This window comes from Lolium rigidum, chromosome 1 (genome assembly GCF_022539505.1).
Source record: "Lolium rigidum isolate FL_2022 chromosome 1, APGP_CSIRO_Lrig_0.1, whole genome shotgun sequence".
Lineage (NCBI taxonomy): Eukaryota > Viridiplantae > Streptophyta > Magnoliopsida > Poales > Poaceae > Lolium > Lolium rigidum.
In genome coordinates, this window is record NC_061508.1 from 302,649,727 (window position 1) to 302,671,814 (window position 22,088).

At 46.9% G+C, this 22,088-nt stretch overlaps 2 protein-coding genes across 2 annotated transcripts; one reads left to right on the top strand and one right to left on the bottom strand.

Moving 5' to 3' along the window:
* The first annotated feature begins 1,987 nt into the window (after positions 1-1,987).
* On the top strand, positions 1,988-3,722 carry LOC124684031. Its single transcript, XM_047218439.1, has 3 exons — positions 1,988-2,070; positions 2,160-2,290; positions 3,623-3,722. The coding sequence occupies exons 1-2, from the start codon at positions 2,000-2,002 to the stop codon at positions 2,284-2,286; spliced, it is 198 nt and encodes a 65-aa protein (XP_047074395.1). The 5' UTR covers positions 1,988-1,999; the 3' UTR covers positions 2,287-2,290; positions 3,623-3,722.
* An 8,634-nt stretch (positions 3,723-12,356) lies between these two features.
* LOC124684032 (FCS-Like Zinc finger 7-like) lies at positions 12,357-13,548 on the bottom strand. The gene is made up of 2 exons (XM_047218440.1): positions 13,159-13,548; positions 12,357-13,021 (listed from the first exon to the last, which is right to left on the bottom strand). Exons 1-2 carry the CDS (start codon positions 13,365-13,367, stop codon positions 12,790-12,792), a joined length of 441 nt encoding a protein of 146 aa, XP_047074396.1. The 5' UTR covers positions 13,368-13,548; the 3' UTR covers positions 12,357-12,789.
* Positions 13,549-22,088: the final 8,540 nt, after the last annotated feature.

A 22,088-nucleotide genomic window follows, 5' to 3' on the forward strand; every position in this document is an offset into this window, starting at 1 on the left:
TTCTTGAAGTCTGTTGCTTCCCATGACACATGGATTTGGCACTCATTCTTCGGAATGGCTGGCTCGCACAATGACATCAATGTCGCTGCAGCGCTCTCCGGTGTTTGATAGGCTAGCGTACGGTCGGTCCCCCGATGTGGATTTTGAGATCAATGGCCACCACTACACGAAGGGGTACTACCTTGCCGATGGTATCTATCCACCTTGGGCTACACTCGTTAAGACAATCCGGAACCCCAACTCGGAGCAGGAGGCAAGGTTTGCCAAAGAGCAGGAGGCAGCCCGGAAAGATGTCGAGCGGGCGTTTGGCATCCTCCAAGCTCGTTGGGCTATCGTCGACACCCTGCCGCAGCCCGGGATGTGCAAACTCGTGGGAGGTGATGACCGCTTGTGTAATCATGCATAACATGATTGTTGAGGTAGAGCGGGATGATTCACTCTTTGATATTGACTGGGAAGGCCAAGGAGAGTTGGTTACTCCTCAGCAAGGAGCTCCGGCATCATTCCAGGACATTCTTCATGCGCACCATGAAATTCGAGATGTAGCTGTACACAACCAGCTTCAGGGTGATTTGGTCGAGCACATGTGGCAGCACGTAGGCAACAATGCTGCAAACAACAATGATGAAGGAGATCCTGAAGCCTAGAGCATTTGTATCGTTTTTTCATTTTATTTCAATAATACTTTATCCTTGATTACATGGACTATGTAATGTGTAATACATTTTGAGCATTTGTACTATTTTATATATTTTATATAATATTTTTTTGCGTTTTTCTAGTGAATTTACAAGAAAAACATACCATATGGCGTCGCGACCCAAATCCGCCGCGTTGGGCGCACCGCGCGACCCAAACGGACGCGCGGACGCGGGGCGCTGTCCGCGCGTCCGCTCGGGCACGCAAACGGCCCAAAACGGACGGCCCAGCGCGTCCGTTTGGGTCGCCCGGTTGGAGATGCCCTGATCCCGTTGATGGCTCGTGGGCGGGAGTATGGGGATCGTGGTGGCCGGCGGAGATCGGCCGGAATTTTGAATCTTGAAACTAGCTAAATTTGTAATGGATGGAATATATGTGGGTTTATATTTGTAAATTGTAAAATGAATAGAGCATGCGCAGCTCTTTCTCAGGACGGAGGAGGTACATGTAATTTTGAGCTGCATTGGGAGCAGGCGATGGAGGAAAGGTGCGTGAGTGGGACGGAGTTCAGAACCCGAATCTGCGGGCTAACCGTTCTACATGGCCTGCAAAAGCCCAGCCCACTAAAATCAGACAGCAGCCCAGGGCGATCGGGGGACCTGGGCCGGGCTCTCGGCCCATCAATCGAGCTGTCGATCGAACTGAAGAACTGCTGGAGGTGTTCGTCCCCGTCGTTCGCTCGTTCCCTGCCTCGCCGCGCCGTAGACCCTCGCTTCCACTGCGCCGGCGCCGCCACACGCCGTCCCCGGCCGCCGCCCCCGCCTCTATTGCCGTTCCCCAGCTTCCGCGCCAGTACGCCAGCCCCTGCTGCCGCGGAGGACTGAGGACTGCTCGTTCCCGTCACCTCACCGCCGATCTGCTCCTCACGTCAATCCCCATCAGCAGGTAGTAGTCTACTATGAGACTAGGTCGCTCGGTGATTTCCTCAGATTTCGATTTCTTAGAGCCTGAATTGTTGCATTTTCTTGTCAAATTCGTGTTATATGATTACAACATGAGCTTCCGTTCATCAGCTGATGTACGGAACCAAATCAATTCCACGGGCAGAAACAACCGTAGAAACGCGATCTTTAGTGCCCCTGTACAAATTGTGCTTAGTTCCCGTCATGTTCTATCTACTTTGTTGGATCATTAAGCATTGAATTCAAGTTATATAGTATTTGTGCAATCAAGCACATCTTATAATCAGACCGAGTAAACTTCAGATGCACCCATAGTACTTTATTGATGTCTGAGCCGGGGTTTGTGCACTGCAGCTAGCTGCGGGCGAACTCCCTCAGTCCCGAAGTCCTACCAGAAGATGCAGGCGAAGAAGCTGACTCTGCTGCAGACGGTGGCCGCTGCAGGAGTTTTCTCGGCCGTCTCCTGCTGGTAACATGTAATCCGATGTACCTCTAGTGTCCACCAGGTCAAACCTATGTTCACAGGGTTTTAGATTTCCCCTTCCTCTCGTGCTGCAGGTACGGCTTCATGTTTGGTAGGGAGTCTGCCCGGCGTGAGCTTGGTGGCATCATTGACGACCTCCGCAGCAGCTCCACGATGCCCTCTGCTGCGTCCCCCGACCCCAACACTCCCTCCAAACCCTAGTGTGGTACGTAATTTTTCTTCTTCCTTTTTTGGGCGAGAAACTCTGTTGACCAGACAGGAAAATGCTTTGATCATGAATTGGGATGGATTCTGTCGGAAATAATCCAAATACAGTTAAGTCTAGACACTCTAGGCGTGGCAATGTACACTCAAAAAAGTAGTGATATTGTATGTAAATGCAAGCTGAAAGTCGTTTTGCATATCATGATTTCCACTCCAATGCATGGAGTGGAGATGCGGTTGCGTGCAATGGGTAGTTGATCGGATCGTGTTAATGTTAGCTAGCTGCATGCATATTGTGTTTTGGCCTGGTCCTGTGGCCGTTGAGGAGATAAACAAAAGTTGGTTGGAAGGAAATCAGGGGCATGCGCAAGATAAACAACACATTGTCCCTTAAATTTTCATGACGGGCAAATATGTGAGCCGTCCCTGTGTGCATGTTTCCTTCTCTAATTTCCAATTCATTATTGTTTTCTTGTGTTTTTAGGGGTTTGGTTGTTAGACGGGAGTTTCATGTCTTCAATGCTGGGTAAATTCATGCAATTTTATACATCTGCACAACATCTGCTTAGAATACTAAATAGAAAAACAAGATGAAGGTGCAGTTAATGGGCTTGAAGGGATATGATTTTAGGGTTTTGCTACCCAACCAATGCTTATTATGAATGCCATGGACCAAAAATTTCCTTCAGTTCTTTCATGTACGTGAAGTTGTAAATACATGATTCATGGTACTATTTCGAAAGAAAGGGGAAATAATTCATTGTACTATTTCGAAAGAAAGGGGAAATGTAAATTTTGGCATGTCTTTTGATGTCTTCAATGGACCAGTTTTGGTTATCCCATCGTTTGTCATTAGGCACGGATCGCAAGATTTCTCACAATGCTGCCTCATCTAGTAAAACAGTAGCCAGTCAGTTGTGTTAGTGACTGCTTGACTGCTGTTCATTGAGTAATATCTTTTTCAGTAGTGATTTATTTACTTGTTGGCAGCATTTACAAGGGGCCAGCAGCAAACATGGCATTGTGTTTTATATTGCACAAAAGAGCTAAACCTGGTTGATAGTATTAAATACAGGAGAAATTAAGTTTGGCTTAAGAGTGTTGAAGTATTTAGAGTTCACAAGGGTTAAAAGCTTGGGCAAAGCCAATTGTAGTTATCTGTGTTATTGCATTCACTATGGAGTGTACTCTGCCTGAAGTTTATAAGTAGTTTCATGTTAGTTATGTTAGGTGGATTCCAGCGTCATAGTGTTCTTCTCGCGTGAGTGGTACAAATAGTGATCAAGTTAACAGTACAGAAAAGACTGATCTAGCATCTTGCTGATGTTTACAGATCCTCCTCTACAGTGTCAAGAACAAGAATGGTCATCATAAATGATGAGGTGAGGTATTAGAAGAGTTTCCCAAGTAGTGACATTGTCAGATTCTGGTAAGAAAAGAAACATTGTCAGATGAAGATTTAAGCAATTAGTAGACTGTTTAGCAGGTTTCCGTTTTCTGTATTTTACACAAAAGAATTATGCTACAGTTTGATTGGGTTGTCAATACCTTTTCTTCCCCTGAATAACAATGTTGTACATGCGCTCTCCTGATGAACTAGAATTAATCATGCATTGTACTGCTGACCATGATCAGATTTTCATGTCATGGAATTATTTAACTTCTGAGTCGAATAGTGATGCAAGGATGATTTCGATATGAACTGCCTACACCTTGAGAGATATTTTGAAATATCTATAGTCCTTTTCTGTATGCTGTGAGCCCTTTAAAATGCATAGGTCACTCTCAGTGCAATAATTCATTTTTGCAAGCCAGTTTTCGGTGGAGCTAGTTAGAGCTTTGAAGAACCTTTTGGAATCTATCTTCCTGACCTGTTTTGTGGATTCGTGCTTTAGCATAGATGAGTTCGACATCTTGTATTATGCATGTTAGCAGCTGGTGGACTAGGAGTTAAGGGGAAAAGATGCACTGTGTCCATCCAAGCACTGTTAGTCCCATATATGAGCTATCTTCTCTAATGAAACTTCCAGGAACCTAGGGGTGTTCAAAAACGGTTTTGCGAACCAGTGTGAACCCTTCACTTGTACTAGCATAGACACAAAGTTGTAGAATTAGTGCAATAGTAAATGCTAGAGTTCTTCCCTGCCACTTTTTTTTTTTTTACCCTGCTTGAAACAGGCTTCGGTACCCCTATTATGAAGCATCTTGTTTGTTCAAAGTTCCTTCTTCCATACCTGGCCTCTACTGTGAACAGGGAGCAAAGTGCAGCTTGCTTATCAACTTTACTCTATATTCATACAAACATTCAAGAAATAAGCGTTTGTGTAGCAACTTTGTCCTTCTTGACTAATAGTAAATTTTATGATTTTATGAGATGCACTTTCGAATTAACGGTCTGAAATTGACCATTATGGCTGAAAGGATTGTTTCTTATCATCGTTCAGTCTCTGTCAGGAGAGGCACAAGACAGGCTCACAATTTAATATTGTAGATTGATGTTCTCATTCCATTTGCCCTTTTGTTGCATGTCCTGTCATGATCCTGAATCTACATGATTTCCAATGCTTTACTTGTTCCACCTTTCTCTATTATCAGTTTGTTGTATTATTCATTTTCTGCAAGGTTTTTACCACATTGTTTGGAAAATCCTGCACCTGGTTGTCTCATCATACTTAAACATATCATTCTCGAGTACACTTGTGTGAGATCCTTAACACTCGATTCCACTCAACACACAGGTTTGGATACAAATTGTCCACAGCGTCACGCTGGGCAGAGGAGAATCAACGAACCATGTTCGTGAGAAGGAAGAAGAGAGAATTCCAATCAGGAATAGGATGATCAGATTACAATTGACTACTATTCCCCACTGCACATTACGCTTAAGTGTCCGCCTAGCCGATCTGGACCGGGTCGCCTTCGCCTTCATGGGCTGTCCGCTTTGCCTGGAGATGGGCCTCACGTATACGTTGCCTGCCTTGGGTCCTCCTTGCCACCTTGACAGCTTCAGGCAGCATCAGTGCTGTGACAATACCCCTCCCTGAAGAAGCAGCTTGTCCCCAAGCTGGTACATCCGGAAACACCTTGACCACGACATGGAGATGTTCCCACGTTCTGCAGGTGTCCGGTAGCCCGCCCCACTGGACAAGCAGCTGCGGAACTTGCTTGCTCCCGCGGCGAATGCATCGCTCCCCACAGACCTGTCTTGGTTGCACTGCTGTCATAGCAAGAACAGATGTGAGTGGTAAAATGGCGCTTACCGATTCTCCTTCCTTCAGCGATTTCTTGAGTTGAGAAACATGCACCACTGGGTGTATCTTGGATCCTTCAGGCAGATCAAGTTTGTACGAAACATTCCCCACCTTGGCCAGCACCTTATATGGACCAAAGAATTTGAAGCTCAACTTCTGAGATGAACGCTGCGCCACTGACGTTTGGACATATGGTTGTAGCTTCATATACACCCAATCTCCCACCTGAAACGTTCGCTCCAATCTTTTCTTATCGGCTTGGTTTTTCATGCGCACTTGCGCTCGCTCCAAATGCTGCTTGATGACAGGCATCATGGCTGCCCTCTCTTGTAACCAGACATCCAAGTCTATATTTCCAGTGGGCGCTTTCTGTTGGAACCCAAAATGACGTGGTTTCCTGCCATAGAGTACCTCAAATGGTGAGCGGCCCAAGGCTGAGTGGTATGTGGTATTGTACCAATATTCTGCCAGTGGAAGCCATTTAGCCCATTGATTCGGTTGGGCGTGAACCAAGCAGCGTAAGTATGTCTCAAGGCACTGGTTCAACCGCTCCGTCTGTCCATCCGTCTGTGGGTGGTATGAGGAACTCATGTTCAAGGTTGTGTCTGCTAATTTGAACACCGTTTGCCAAAACAGACTAGTGAACACTTTGTCTCTGTCAGAAATGAGCACCTGGGGCATGCTATGCAGCTTGTACACATTATCCACAAACAACTGTGCTACCGAGGCCGCTGTAAAGGGGTGTCGGAGTGGAATGAAATGACCAAATTTGGTGAGCTTGTCGACCACTACCAAAATGGTGTCATACCTGCCCGACTTGGGGAGCCCCTCAATGAAATCCAAGCCAATAGTATGCCATGCTTCTGGTGGAATAGGTAGTGGTTGAAGTTTCCCAGGCAATCTGGTATGTTCACTCTTCGCCTGTTGACAAATAGAGCAATGCTGGACATAGGTGAGTATATCTTGTTTCATACCAGGCCAGAAAAAGAGATTTTTGATCTTGTGATAGGTTGGTAAGGCGCCAGAATGGCCGCCAAGTCCACTGCTGTGCAAGGCCTGCAGTACAGCATGATGAGCTTCCTTATGTGCCCCCAACCAAATTCTCCCTTTATACCAAATCACACCATCAACGAGATTAAAACCTTGCTCATTACTGTTAGACACTGCCAATTCAGCTAACAACTGCTTGGTTTTCTCGTCTTTAGAGTAGCCCTCCACTATGATTTCCATCCAACGAGGTTTGACAGAAGAAATAGCATATGTTGTGTGTGGCCTTCTCGACAGTGCATCTGCTGCTCTATTGGTAGCCCCCTTCTTGTAGAGGATCTTATACTGCAAGCCCAATAACTTGAAGAAGGCCTTTTGTTGGATGCTAGTATTGAACTTGTGGTCACCAAGATGGATCAAGCTTTTTTGGTCTGTGTGTATGGTGAAAGGACCATGTTGGAGGTATGTTCTCCACTTGTCCACTGCCAATAAAATGGCCAAGCATTCCTTATCATATATTGAGAGTGTTTGGTTTTTCTGTCCTAGGGCTTTGCTCAAAAACGCCAGTGGGTGTCCTTTCTGCATTAACACAGCTCCCACTCCTGTGGCACATGCATCTGCTTCTAACACAAACTCCAGGGAGAAGTCTGGCAATGCAAGCACAGGGGCCTTGACCAAAGCAGTTTTCAATGCTTGGAATGCATCATGTACTGGTGGAGACCAGACAAATGGTACACCCTTCCTGAGCAGATTTGTTAACGGTCGAGATATCACTCCAAAGTGTCTAATGAATTTTCTATAGTACCCTGCTAATCCCAAAAAACCTCTCACTTGTTTGAGGTTAGTCGGCTGGGGCCAATTTTTCACTGCCTCGATTTTTTCTGGGTCGGTTGACACTCCACCAGCACTAATGATGTGGCCAAGGTACTCCAGGGACTGCTGAGCGAAAGAACACTTGCTCTTCTTTAGAAAAAATTGGTTGCTATCCAGAATTTCCAACACTGACGCCAAATGCTTCTTGTGATCATTCAAGTCCTTGCTGTATATCAACACGTCGTCGACAAAGACGAGCACATATTTCCTGATGACATGTGCAAATATCGTGTTCATTGCCGCTTGGAATGTCGCAGGCGCAGAAGTCAATCCAAACGGCATCACTTTGAATTCAAAGTGCCCGTTGTGTGATTTAAACGCTGTTTTTGGTTCATCTGCTTCTGCCATGCGAATTTGGTGGTAACCAGACCGCAAATCCAGCTTAGTAAAGTATTTGGCACCCGCCAACTCGTCTAGGAGCTCATCGACGATTGGCATGGGGTATCTGTCTTTCACAGTTATTGCATTTAGTTGGCGATAGTCCACGCAGAACCGCCAACTCCCATCCTTCTTTTTAACAAGTAAAACCGGGGACGCGAATGGACTTTGGCTTGGCTGGATTATCCCTTGCTTGAGCATCGCCTTGATTTGCTTCTCGATCTCATCTTTCTGCTGCGGGGAATGGCGATATGGTTTGACGTTGACTGGTTGCACCCCGGGCATTAGTGGGATTCGATGGTCGAATGGGCGCTGTGGTGGTAGTTGAGTGGGTGTCGCAAAGCAGTGGTCGTATGACCGTAAGACTTGGTCGAATTTCTTCATAAGTGTCACCGACTGGGCACAACTGTATCACTTGTGCCACGGCGCGCTGCTGGACCAAGCCACGCAATTCAGTTGTAGAGATTGCTTTGCAACTCTGAACCTTCTCTTTAACGCCCTTAAGTGTGATTCTTTTGCCTTGTACTTTAAACCGGAGCTTCTTTTTGGGCCAATCTACCCACATTTTCCCACATTCATGCAACCAATCCATACCTAGGATTATATCATAGCAAGGGATGTTGAACACTCGGCAAGTTGTGGAGAATTGTGTGCCCTGACATTCCCATTCCAAGTTATGGACAACTGTAGTGATTGCAGTAGTTCCCCCATCAGCCACTTGTACTGTTACTGGCTCTATTTCATCAGTTACGAGCCCCAGTTGTTGAGCAGCAGTTGTACTAACAAAGCTACCGCAGCTGCCAGAGTCAATGAGTATGAGAACTTGCTTGCCATTGACCATACCTTGGAGGCGAATGCTCTTCCTATGAGATGTCCCTGCCAAAGCACATTGGGATATATGCATTAATGATTCATCAGAGCTACCCTCAGTTTGTTGATCACTGTCGGACGAGGACAATTCAAGGACTTCCATCAGCTCCTCAACCACATGGAGTGGTACTGTTTTTGCACATTTATGCCCTGGTTGATACTTGTCCCCACAACGGAAACATTCACCCCTTGCACGCCTCAGCGCTCTGAGAGATTGCATTTTCTCATCCCATGGAGCTTTGCCTGCTGCATTTTTCTCCTCTACCTTTTTATGTCCATCAGGTTTGGTACTCAACACTCCAGGACCTGGAAACCCAGTCTTACTGTATCTCTGCTTGTAATCAGTGTTGGATTTGGAATACGTATACTGCCTTTGATCCTCCACTAGTTCTTCTTGTGTCTCGGCTAAGGAAAATGCAACATCCACTGTTCTTGGCTTGTGGAGTTTGATTGCTCTCTGTATCTCACGGCGCAATCCATTGATGAACTTGGTCACAAACCATGCCTCATCATAGTGCTTGTTATGCACCAAAATTTTGTGTCTGATTGTTTCAAATTTCTGGTAATATTTCTCCACTGTATGTGTCTGTTTGCATCTTTCTAACGCCTCCAGGTATCGGTGGTGTTGATCCCGACCAAACTTTGCATGAATGGCCACACACAAATCCTCCCAGCTGTCCACATCGTGTTCAGCTTCATACGTCTGGAGCCATAGCGCTGCATTGCCCACAAAATGCATTGTGGCAAAGCTTGCCCAAGTATCATGGTCAACAGAGTAAAGTGCAAAGTATTTCTCACAAACTCTCTTCCACCACTTTGGGTTTTCACCATCGAACCGGGGAAATTCTGTTTTCGGTGGCCTGGACCTATATGAACCTGCACGTGAGCCTGCATATGCACTATCTTCTGCACCAGAACGATCGCCCAAATCAAAGTTGACTGGCGTGTGTGGAAGTTCTCTCCTGGAGTGGACACGGTGTGGAATTGTGACCTTCAGCGTGCCTGATGCTTGCCCTACATCACCTTCATCCCCTTCTGTTGCTGATGCACGCAGATCTACGGCTGCAATCCGATCCGCCTCAAGAGTGGAGAGCCTTGTGCCTACTGTCTCAAGAGTTTGTTGAATTACCTTGATAGATGAATCCACCGTTGGCACCCAGCTGCTCAAGGACCTTAGTGTATCGTTGATGGACTTCAATGTTGTGGCCGTCTCTGTGAATTGCTTCTGGAGCTCCTCACCCTGCTTCTTCAACGCCGCCATGTCCGGTTGCGCCATCACCTGAGCTCGCCCCCACACCACCGAACTGGGCACAAGCGTCAACCGCCGCCGGTAGAGCTCGCCGCCGATGGTGCACGGATCCACCGCCAGGCCGGGATTCCACGCCTCACGAAGGGTTCGTGAGCAACCGCCCGCTGCCGTGAATCTGCACCTGAACGATTTACCGCCGCCGAACGCCGCCGAGGTTGTGGTTGTCGTCCACAACCGCTCCGCTCTCGAATTCGCCTCCGAATCGACTGGATCTCACTCTCTCTCTCTCTCTTTTTTGTGGAATTTTTTTTTTCTAGGCGGAATTTGGTGCCACAGATCCGAAAATCGTGGGCTCTGATACCATATGTGAGATCCTTAACACTCGATTCCACTCAACACACAGGTTTGGATACAAATTGTCCACAGCGTCACGCTGGGCAGAGGAGAATCAACGAACCATGTTCGTGAGAAGGAAGAAGAGAGAATTCCAATTAGGAATAGGATGATCAGATTACAATTGACTACTATTCCCCACTGCACATTACGCTTAAGTGTCCGCCTAGCCGATCTGGACCGGGTCGCCTTCGCCTTCATGGGCTGTCCGCTTTGCCTGGAGATGGGCCTCACGTATACGTTGCCTGCCTTGGGTCCTCCTTGCCACCTTGACAGCTTCAGGCAGCATCAGTGCTGTGACAACTTGATAAAGAGAGTTATATATGTGGGAGCTAGAGCAACTACTAATAGGATCAGTAAAAAATTGTCTACAAGAATTTTATCAGTGAATTACAGTCTAAAAGTTGTAGCCCTTCCACATAGTACTTGTAGAATGAGTCTTCCAGTGCCAAATGGAGATCACTCATTAGTCACTCTCTTAGGGTTGATGAGATCAACTACTGCTTCAGAGAAGGTAGAATAAAGTGCACTTTGCTGTCAAGTAGAAGAATCTCTTGTCTTTCTATCACTCTCTACTGTTTGTGTATCATCACTACTCACTCACTCCTCTCCTTTGCAAGCACTTGTTCCAACCTTGATAGGCTCTCCTGTCCTTCTCATTTGGTGTCATGGAGGACCCGTTGCTTGCTCTTTACTTGCTGTCACACTCCAGCTCTTGGAATATCTCCAGTGGCATGTCATTACTAAATATTTACTTGATCGCGTGTGGAATTGTTAATGGTCCATTGATTTTAAACCTACCTCGTAGTTCATCCTTGAGGTCATGATGGATGCTTGCACTATTATTTTGTAGAATTGAACCAGCCTTCAAAGCCTTACACCATGGCTTCATAGAACGGTGTTGTCACTGATCAGCTCCAAGAATATCTTAAGTAGCATCTGATTCTGCGTGTTGCATGATTTTTTTTTTTTTTTTTTTTTTTTTGTATAAGTTGATTTGGTCACAGGAAAGAGTTTGCCAATGGGTGTGACCGATAGTAACTGCCACTTGCTCACTTAATCCTGTATAAAAGTGCAAGTAGCACGGTCATTCATGTCTGTTTTCCAACTAATATGCTGATAGACAAATCAATAGAAAAGCTCTGCCTCACGATTTATCTGTAAAAGCTAAAAGCAAGATGAAAAGATATGCCAGTTCAGTGATCAGATCACTGAGATCAGGGTCCTTAACTCAAGATATCATGCAAGGTATGTTTTTCTTTACCACATGGAACTGACAGGAATAAAGTGCGAAACACAAAAAGTTATATGGTAGCCATTTGGATTTCTTGTTGGACATAATAGAACACAAAACAGCTTTCATCCAGCAAGTGAAGGATTAATCCATAGGAATTTTGGTTATCGTTTATATGATCTGGAAAATCATAATTTGGTGTCTAAAAATTTAAATTCTGTAGATGTCATGTGAAAATTCTATGGTCCAGAGATCGTTATGATGGACGCTTTTATGTCAACATTCATGTGGTTCTGTTTGAAAATATCCGTATGCAGATGGTATCGGTGGAGGGACTTCAAACCTTTCAAGAGAAAAACGGAAACATCTTTGTAGAGGTTTTTCGTTCTTCTTTTTCCGGGAAGCAAATGTTTTTATGCTACAATATGTGAACATGTAGGCATTCATTCAAGAATAGGGTTGTGTATAGCTATCATTGAAAGACCCTCTCAATAATAAACTTAAACAAACAACCAAAGTAGGTAATGGCCTCAGGCCTCTATTACATGGCCTCAAAAAGAATGCACAAGTTAAGTGAGGAATTATTGACACATGGATTATGCAGCATTTGGATCACTGGGAATTTTCTTTATAGTTTTTTTTTCAGTGAACCACTCTGCAATCAAAATTTCCATTGAGTGTAACCTGTAGAAAAAATAGTCCTATTGCTGGTGGGTTCATAGTTCATACACGTTTCTACGTGTAATCAAACACACACTGGTGTTAATTACTTAAAAAAATCAAGGAAACAGTGTTGTCAGTTACTGTTGTTCCAGTCCTGTAAGATGTAACATCAGCTCAGAAAAGAATTTATTTTTCCTTAATCTGAAAATTTAGTTAACACAGGGCAAATATATCAATACATCATTGACAAGAACACGCGCTCAGATTCGACCCGAGAAGAAGACTCGAAGTTTGGAGGTGATCAGCAACCTACTAGATCCATGCTCGATCCTATGTAGTAGAGCTGATGATGATCACCTTCAGCTTGATACCTCTTGGCAGCAATAACACGCAGGAAAACACTTTTTAAGCTCCCTAACCAAGTCGTAACTATACATCACTGGTCGATCTCGCCTTTCTCGCTAGTTCGTCGATCGATTGCTGTTATGATCAGTTCATTCCCTAGTCTCTCCTAGCTAGTGCTAGCTAGAGGCGTAGAAGATCGATCCATGCCGCGCGCGCGCGGTTGCAGGTACGCCGGCAACGCGCGCCGTCTAAGCTAGCTAGCTCGCGGCCACTGGAGTGCGCGCCGTGTTGATGTTGGCGATGGTCGGTCGCCGGCGCATCATCGCCGCCGCTGCGCCCTCCTGCGGCGCGGCACAGCTGGACACCGGCTCCGCCGCCGCCGGCTTGAGGTGCTGCAGGACCCGGTGCCGGCGCGCCACCGCCTTGAGGGCCTCGTCCATGCACATCTGCTCCTGCCTGCACTCCTCGCTGCAGAAGGCCGCGTCACCCCTGCAAAACATTTAACGACAACACATCACCACCAAGAATCCATTGTGATCTTCCTCCCGCGCGCGAGGAAGAGAATCAATCAATCAATTGCAGCGGTAGGATAGAACGGGCCAGTTCAATTCTGTGCGCGCGCGTACCTGTACATGAAGATGTCGCGGTCGCGGGAGATGCTCTTCTTGCAGAGGAAGCAGGCGTCGAGGAAGTGGGGACGGGCCATAGCGCCGCCGGTGTTCTTCATCCGGAAGAACCTCGACCCCACCTGCACGTACCGCTCCTCGTCCTCCTTCACCGGCGGCGAAAACGACGACGACACCGCGGCCACGTCCGTGTGGGCGACCTCTCCCATGTGTGCACGCAGGTATGGAGGATATCTCGATCCAGCTAAGCTATGATATCATGAGAAGAAGAGGAAGACGAGAGTGATGCGTGCGTGCTCGGGTGTTGGTCCTGGACACGCTTGTTTGGTAGATAGCCAGGGCAAGGCTATATATGAAGCCTGCGTGCCTGCTTTGTCTGTACGTGGGCAGTAGTGTCTTCTGCCTGTGCATACGGAGTACATGTCAATGCCGTCAGATTCTTGTGTACCGGCCCGGAGGTTTGCGGCGAACCCGTGGGTGGACGGAGAGGGGTGCGATGGAACCTGTTGGCTGGCCGGGAGGTTGATGGCTGGATCGAATCAGATTGATTACGAACATGTGGAAGAGGGGGCCAGATATCTGGCCAGCAATATTCTTTGCTGAAACCATCAGGCCAGCAGTTAACAAACGTTTCATCTGGCAGCCACTAGCCATACCTGCAGGCTGCAGTCACAAAAAAATAGTTGTGCGCACGTGCATGGTTGCAACAAACCCGCTCCCCGAATTCTTCCGTCGGAAGGATCTCTCGAGGCCTGGTACTTGTGGCCGCCGCTCGGCACATGGTGGCGATCACCGGTGGCCGGCTAAATCCGCCATATGAGAGCATCTTCATTCATCCGCGACCCGTGCCCACAATACAATTTATAAAACTCGAATACAAAATTTAAATTTTACTCAAGTTTTGTTGTGTATTACAAAGTTAAATGAATTGGCTGATTTTTAACTAATACAAAATCTACTTGCCATCGGTGCGGACGCGAGACGGGCCGACTTCCTCGTACTTCATGCCTTTTTGGCCCGCGCTTGCCTATCGGCCATGTCCGCCTGCGCCCTCCTCTCAGGCTCCGCTTGGGCCGCACTATCCATAGCGATGGCTCCGCGCGCCCGTGTTTCGAACAGACCAACACCACTAGTGTGGGTGTCGCTTCCATGCGCTAATGAGCCTTCAGTGTTGCAATCTCCAGTTAGGACTCCTCGTTCTTAGTGACCCGCTGAGCCTCGCAGGCGCGGCCTCAGTGAGTCGCTAGGCATTGATCTCGATGATCCTTTGCCACTCGGCGACCATGAGGATTCGAGCTGACTCCTCCACCGGCTCCCTCTCGTGAGAGATGTTCATGATGCGTTCCACGAGGGCCGCACCGACCTACTTGAGGTCTCGAGCAGCGTTCCTCTCTTGGCGCACCATCGCGTAAGAGGCAAGGAGCGCTCCCAGCTGCAGATACGCCGGCTCCATCCAGTCTTCCTACTGCTCCCCCTCATCTACCGCCTCCCACAGAGCCTCCGCCTAGTCCTCCTTGTCGAACTCGTTGTAGTCGAACGATCTGTCGTATGAAGAGGGGAAGGGGCTTGGGTTCGGCTCTGGCGGCAGGACACTGTGTCCAACCATAGCGTAGGTGGTGGCTAGACGGTGAGAGATTGTTGCAGGTGAGGAAGGCATCAAGTCGTGACAGGCGAGAGACCACAACTTGGCTTGTCTTGGCATTGTTGCAAGCGAGGAAGGTAAGACGCGGTGAGAGGAGAGAGAGCACAACTTGGCTCGTTGTGCGGTGGTCAACCTTTTAAGCGGGATACAACACGGAAAACGGAGGAGGAAAGCGGGGGAGAAAGGGGGAAAGAATTGGTGTCAAGCTTTTATAAGTAGAGATGTCTCGCCGTCAAATCGACTTTCTTTTCATTGCACTGAGTATCCCTTTGGGTCTAGCTCAACCGTTTGGGAGAGTGGATGTACAAACTTAGCATCGTATTTCAAATCCTCACAGACACGAATTTGGGTTCCTATTTATACTTGAGGTCCATGCTGGTCTTGATACTAATGATGCTAGTTCTAATACTAATGCAATTTATCTTAACCAAGGTTAAAAATCCTAGCAGTCATAACTAATGGTGTGTGCAATATTCCTAGTTGGTGTAGGGCCAGGAACTGAAGTTCTCCCCATTTTAAAAAAGTGATCCTAGCTCAACTGGTTGGAAGAGTGGATGTACAAACACATCATGTGAGTTCAATCCTCACAGACAAGAATTTAGGTTCCTATTTATACTTGAGGCCTAGGATAGTCCTGGTATTCATGAAATTTATCTTAAGGACTAGGCTTTAAACGTAATCAAGACTACAATTCTTAGTACTCATGCTTAATGGTTGTGTGTATCGTTAGTTGGTGCAGAGGCTCTGGAAGTGAAATTTTCCCCAACTTTTAAGTACAACAAGGATACTTAAAAACAAAAGCAACGACTTTCATCGATTATAGATGACCTAGATGCTTTAGCAGAAGTTCATCCTTAGTCCACACAAGAGATTGAACTAAAAAGCCAATCAAATGCGGACATTGCAAACCTTATGCGAGAGGAGGAGCTCAAATGGTACCAACGATTCAAAGCTCAATTCATTTTTGAAGGGGATTCAAATTCAAGGTATTTACATAGTATTGCCAATGGCAGACATAGGAAGAAACATATTCGGTCCCTCGTACAGGATGAGGGCAAGATTGAAGGTCATGAGCATCTAAAGTCATATATCACTAATTGTAAGGGTATATTGCCCCTATGTGTGGTTTAGTTAATTAGTGAAAACCCCTATGGACTAATGTTTTCATTGAGTTTATATGAAGGAATATTCCATAGGTACTATATTTATTGGATTCAAGTATGGATGCCATGAAGATAAAGATATACCTTGCATATTGGCATCAAGATCATCGATTTGAAGACATATATGTGTTATGATCAAGAAGAAGAAATGAAGATGGAGTTCTTATGTGGAACTCAATATTAGCCATGCTTTAGTTTATGTGATAAGCAATGAATGATCAAGATCTTGAGTGCTTGATGTCAAGTGAAGAATTCAAGTTATGGCTCTAAGTCAGTGTCATGATAGTCTCATGAGTTGAGATATGGTTGACTAAGATTTAGAGCATGCAAACAAATGAAGAATTCTTTATACACCTTAAGATAGTATGATAGAGCATAAGAAGATACAAGGTTGACCAATACAAAGGGTGAAGAATAGATTCAAGTTTGGTCAACACATGAAGCATGAAGAATGTGCCACGTGAAGTCATGAATGGTAAGCCTTGTCAATTATGCTTTATGAACTAACCCATCATATATGTGCCCTTGTGTTGTCTATGTGGGTTAGGTATCTTTCCATGGGCATGCATCAAAAGTGAGGTCTCATATAGCCCATGAGAGGATGACGTCAAGTGGTGATCGTCATCAAGGTTGAGTTGGGCAAGTTCAAGTTGAGCATCTCAAGAGGATCATATGCTTGAAACTTACCGTCCATTTGGTGATAATAGACATGTGAAGATGTGCATCAATGGAGCTTTCCCATCATGGTGTATGGGGGAGCATTTGTGAGTCTTCACGAAGCAACAATGATGAAGTGAGGCATTCCGGCTTGAGTGGAGTTTGAAGAGTTATCATCAAGATCAAGCAGGATGCGCAAGGAAAAGGTATGGCCTTTGTAGGTTTTCCTTTTACCGGTCTCAAGGTGGTTGTTGGGAGACCGGATTATAGGATAGATAGCCGCACTATCAAGAGGGGCTTTCGGTTGGGTAACTTGATCACATCGTCTTAGGGAGCTCAACCTTTTGCATGCTTTGCATTCCATAAATATTATTTCTTATTGGTGTTTTTCTGTGTGAGATTCTTGAGCTTGTTGGTAGCTTCACAACAAGCCCAAGTTCATCGAAAACGAAATCCATATGCATCTTCTATTGCGTTTTCGAGCTTGGAGGTTTTACCGGTGTCTATTTTATAGATAGGTCAAAACATTAATCTTGTGGTTTTTACTCTGTGGGGGACAATGATTTTTCTATGCATAACGTTGTAGGGCTTGTTGTTCTGATTCCAAGAAGCCCAAGATCATCGAAATCGGAGTCCGGACGCAAAAGTTATCATGGTTTTTGTAAAACATGTTTTCATGTTTGGCCTGGTGGCGCCGGCTGTCTCACCGGCTTGTCCGACACAGACCGGCTCCCACACCGGTGCCAACCGGACGTTTTCCAGGGGGCTCTCAGGGCCGCCCAGTCCCTGGCCCGGCCTGACCGGCTCTCCCACCAGGCGGCCTGGTCCCTGGCCCGACGTGCCAGGCCATCCTGCTAGGCTGCACGAAAAACTCTCAGATCTGCCCCAAATGGTCATATTTCGTTTGGCTATAAAAGGGGCTTCTTCCCCAACCGTTTTCTAGGGTTTTTGAGCATATTCTTGACCAACATTGTTGAACCTCTTGAGCTTGCTTCCTCTCTCTTCCCTCCTATGACTCTTGCATATTCTTAGAGGATCTGAAAGAGGAGATCTAGATCTACAACCTCCTCCAATCCATTCCTCCTCTAAGTGAGGGGAACTCTTGGGATCTAGATCTTAGAGTCATTTGTTGATTTCCTCCTTTGTTCTTCCTCTCTAATCTCATCCTAGCATCTTTTTCTTTGGTGGGATTTGAGTGTGAAGGATTTGAACACTTCTGGTGTTCTTGTTTTGCATCATTGCATAGTGTTGAGCTCTGCACCACGATTTGTTTAAGTGAGAGACTGTGAGCTTGTTACTCTTGGAGGGTGACCTCATAGTTGGCTTGGTTGGTGTCCTGGTGACCTCTGCGTGGAAGATTGTGAAGGAGCCCGGGCTTATCCTTCGTGGAGCTTGTGAAGTGGTTTTGGAGCTTGCCATCTCCGGAGTGGAGGAAAAGCTAGCCACAAGGAAAGGGATATTCCTTCGTGGGATAGGCTTGGAGAATAAGGTGAGCCTTCGTGGCGTTGGGGAATCCTTCATGGGATCCCCACCTCTCCAAACATGATGTGCCTTCTTGCAAAGAAAGGGAACACGGGAATACATCTTCATCTCCGCGTGCCTCAACTATTTGTATACCCGAGCTTACTTTCCTTGTGATAGTCATCATGCTTGAAGTACATATACCTTGCTATCACTTGTGCTACATATATATTGTGCCTATCTTGTTTAGCTCTAGTTGTTGTTGCACTTAGTTGAGCATAACATATTTAGGATTTGTGATTGTAAAATAAACGTTTGTTTAATTCCGCATTCTTACAAGCTAAATCCATAAGTGTTTTAAAACGCCTATTCACCCCTCTAGGCGACATCTCATCCTTTCACTAATTACTACAAAATTTGTTCGACGCACCCGAGGATGGTACCTTCTCTTTGGATGAGTCTAGAACAGATGATATCCCTCAGGTTTTCGGCGAGAAAAATGACTTACTTACGGCACCTTATATTGAGGATAAAGTAAGAAAATTGGTCTTCTAGATGGATTTATGGTATGTCACCAAGTCCGGCCTGCTACATTTGTTCTTCTTTCTTCATACTGGTGTTGCGGTCAGAAACCCACCGGCGAGCAGTGACGGGCAACACAGTAGAGCCGGAAGGCTCCCAGGACTGCGGCTGGCCCTGGTCCCTCCGAGCGACGGCCCGCAAGACTCGGCACGCACGTCCGATCCTGGTGCAAGGGCGTGCCACCTGACCTATACCTGGTCAGGAAGGTGTTGGATGTGCCTCGCTTAGTTTCCTGCATGGCATACACGTAAACATTAAATACGAGCCTCGATCGGCTCTCAGGTTGTCATGTGAATCGGCTCAAGGAGCCGATCCACCCATGATCCGTACGAGGTGTACGGATATATGGTGGTCCTGCTTGATCAAAATAAAGCTAAAACGACCTACTACGATTTAGGGTTTTCACCACATAATCGGAACATCCTACTCGTGATTGAGCACAGCGGCCACGCACGGTGATCGTAAACCTACCCTAGACAAGGCCTAAAAACCAACATGAAGTTGATCCCCGGAACATCCTGTCTAGGGTTAGCAAACTACACCCTACGCGCCACTGGATCCTTCAACCCGTTTGTAAGGCCTAACTATGCAGATATTAAACTAATCCTTGAAGAACAAGGAGCAATCATAACGGATCGGATCTACTAAATAATGATCAAGCGGGGTGCCGCCCTTACACCTAAGATAGGTGTAAGGGCGGCTAGACGTCTAAGGGTTGCACGGACGAAAGCATATGATACTATGAAACAATGCTAACCCTAACACATCTATGATAACTACGTTGCTCGCCATCAACAAGGCTTCGGCCACGAGCAACGCATGAACAACGAATAAACGTGTACTTGCCTAGATTGCAAGATGCGATCTAGGCAGCATGATGCTTACCCGAAAGAAACCCTCGAGACAAGGGAGTTGGCGATGCGCCTAGATTGGTTTGTGGTGAACGTGATTGTTGTTTATTTCATAAACCCTAGATACATATTTATAGTCCGTAGACTTTCTAACGTGGGAATAATCCCAACCGTGCACGAGCCAAACTCTATCTAACCGACACGTATCCTACTATGTTACAGATACACGGGCAAACTAGCCCAAACTTTGTATACAAGGCCAATTCATGTATTTCTTCTATGTATATTCTTCAAGCCCATCCTTAATCGCGGCCCACCTCTGATCCGGTCAAATTCTGGTGATAACACATGCCCCCCTGGTTTTGGAAATGACAATTCCAAAATCACTCTGCTTTTTCTTCGTCGGGTCATGTCGTGGCAGAGTAGAACCGTCGCAGTATCCTTCACCATGATGCCTTGCCCTCACAACTTCTCTGCAAGATTTGATAGCTTTAACATCACTTCCTCGGAAACCGTAATGGCATTAAATCTCCACTATACCCCCTTTATTTAACTGTGCCGAACGGTTCGCCACTTCATCCCCTTGCTCTCGTTCGGCCATCGGCACCCAAAAACCCTCTTTCCCTGTAGCAATGTCTTCCTCTTCCTCCATCTCCTCAGGCCTTTCTTTCCAATCTTCTTCCTCAAGCGAGCAGGAGTGGAACTTTGACCACGTGCCAGACGGCCCACCCGAAGCACTCGTCGGGTCAGATGGCGACTTACCTCTGACCGATGGGGAGGACGAGCTCCAGTACCTCATCGAAGGGGAGCTGAAGAGCGAGAGTGAAGACGACCTCCACTCCTGGGCGAACTCCACCTCCTCCGACGAGGAGGAGGAAGAAGAAGAAACGGAGGAAGAGGAGGAAGAGGAGGAAGAGGAGGAGGATGATTCCTCCTCCTCCGCTGGGTACCCGCCGGCGAAGCGCTTCCGCGCTTGGGCGGACAGCGAGGACGATGATGATGACGAGGAAGAAGAGGCTCCGGCCGAGGGCTGGGGCAGCGACGACGAGGAACTCTCCGGAAGCAGCGCCGACGGCGGCTATGATGCCAACGACGAGGCCGGCGAAGATTAGTAATGTAGGATTAGTAGTTCTCGAGCAATCGGCTCTTCTTTTGTTCTTCTTTTCTTCGAGCAATCGGCTCTTCATTGTAAAAAACCCCTCTTATTAATGAAGAAGAAATTTCTCGGCCGATTCTGCCCCTTTTCCAATTTTGCCGATTGCTAAAATAAGTCCACACATTAAGAGCCGATGGCAGCGCATCGGACCTTGCCATGACACGTGAGCAAGGTCAACTCTATTGTCCATCCAAATGGTAATCTGCGACTTGTCCGAAAGAGCAAACTCAAATCCCCAGATCGCCGCTTGAACGGATCCGACCTACGGCCATATAAACCTCGGATATCAATCGCGCAGGTTCGCAACTGCAACGGATCCACGGGCAACATCATCCAACGCCCATGCTATGGTCTCCGGTCTGAAGGTGATCCTTAACCGCTCCTTGCCGTCCGAGCATAGCGCCTTGCTCCATCCTTTTGCAGCAACAGAAACGGCTCTGACCCTGTAGATGACGACGGCTTCCCTTTCGGTGCTCCTTTCGGCGGCTCGGTGGTCTTCTTCTGCAACAACTCACGGCCTCCGAAGAAGGTTATGATGCGGGGTCGGCCGATGACACTCCAATCGGCTTTCAAAAACAGAGCGTCTACCAAATCAGCTGCCCCCGAGCCTCAGTTAAGGCGAGAACAGCGGCGAGGACACACAGTTCAGTCGAAAGGCCTCGAAGCTGCACTGAAGACCGACTTGGTCGAAATCCGCGTCTGGAACATGCAGCTAGTAGATCCTGTGTAATTTGTACTAGAGTCGATGGCTGTGCATCGGCTTTGTTCCTTAGTTCTAAAGTCGATGTCCGTGCATCGGCTGTACATCGTGAGAATTTTTTTTACTGGCCGATTTTTCTATCGGCCCCCAATATCCCGATATTTTTTACTGGACATGTATCGCACATGTTCATCTGATTAGGTGCCCCCCGAGCCGATTCTGCTAGGTAACTGCGGATATCGGCTCTGTAGTTAGCCAAGGCACTGTATTTGAACGTCGGATCCGTTAGGACCAATGTTGACTTCTTCCAGCTCATCAGCCGACGTAAAACCGTTGCCCATTAGATCGACGTTGAACATAGGCGGAACGTATGGTGAAGATAATTTTGGCCGATTGCTGGAATCGGCCTCCATGTTGATTGAATCGCTCAATGAAGGTTTTGCAATGTTTGTCCATAGATCTTTGGGGCCGATCACAAGGATCGGCCTCGCCACGTTCATCTATAGATTTGTTCTTGCTAAACGGTCAGGCCGGTGGATAAGACCAGCCTAACCCCGTCCTTCGTGACGTCGATGCGCTCGCAGTCGTTCAAATTGATGCCTGAGAGTGGCTCTTGGCCTGTTGTCTCCCACACGTTCATGCCAGCCGTTGAAATCTCGGCTGAATCATCTGCGTGGACGACCTCTACTTCATCTCCATCCCATCGTATCAAGCATTG

Coding starts and splice junctions, on each gene's coding strand:
- LOC124684031 (XM_047218439.1), top strand. CDS start 2,000: ATGCAGGCGAAGAAGCTGACTCTGCTGCAGACGGTGGCCGCTGCAGGA. Junction 2,071..2,159: donor TTCTCGGCCGTCTCCTGCTG/GTAACATGTAAT, acceptor CTCGTGCTGCAG/GTACGGCTTCATGTTTGGTA.
- LOC124684032 (XM_047218440.1), bottom strand. CDS start 13,367: ATGGGAGAGGTCGCCCACACGGACGTGGCCGCGGTGTCGTCGTCGTTT. Junction 13,022..13,158: donor CGCGACATCTTCATGTACAG/GTACGCGCGCGC, acceptor AATGTTTTGCAG/GGGTGACGCGGCCTTCTGCA.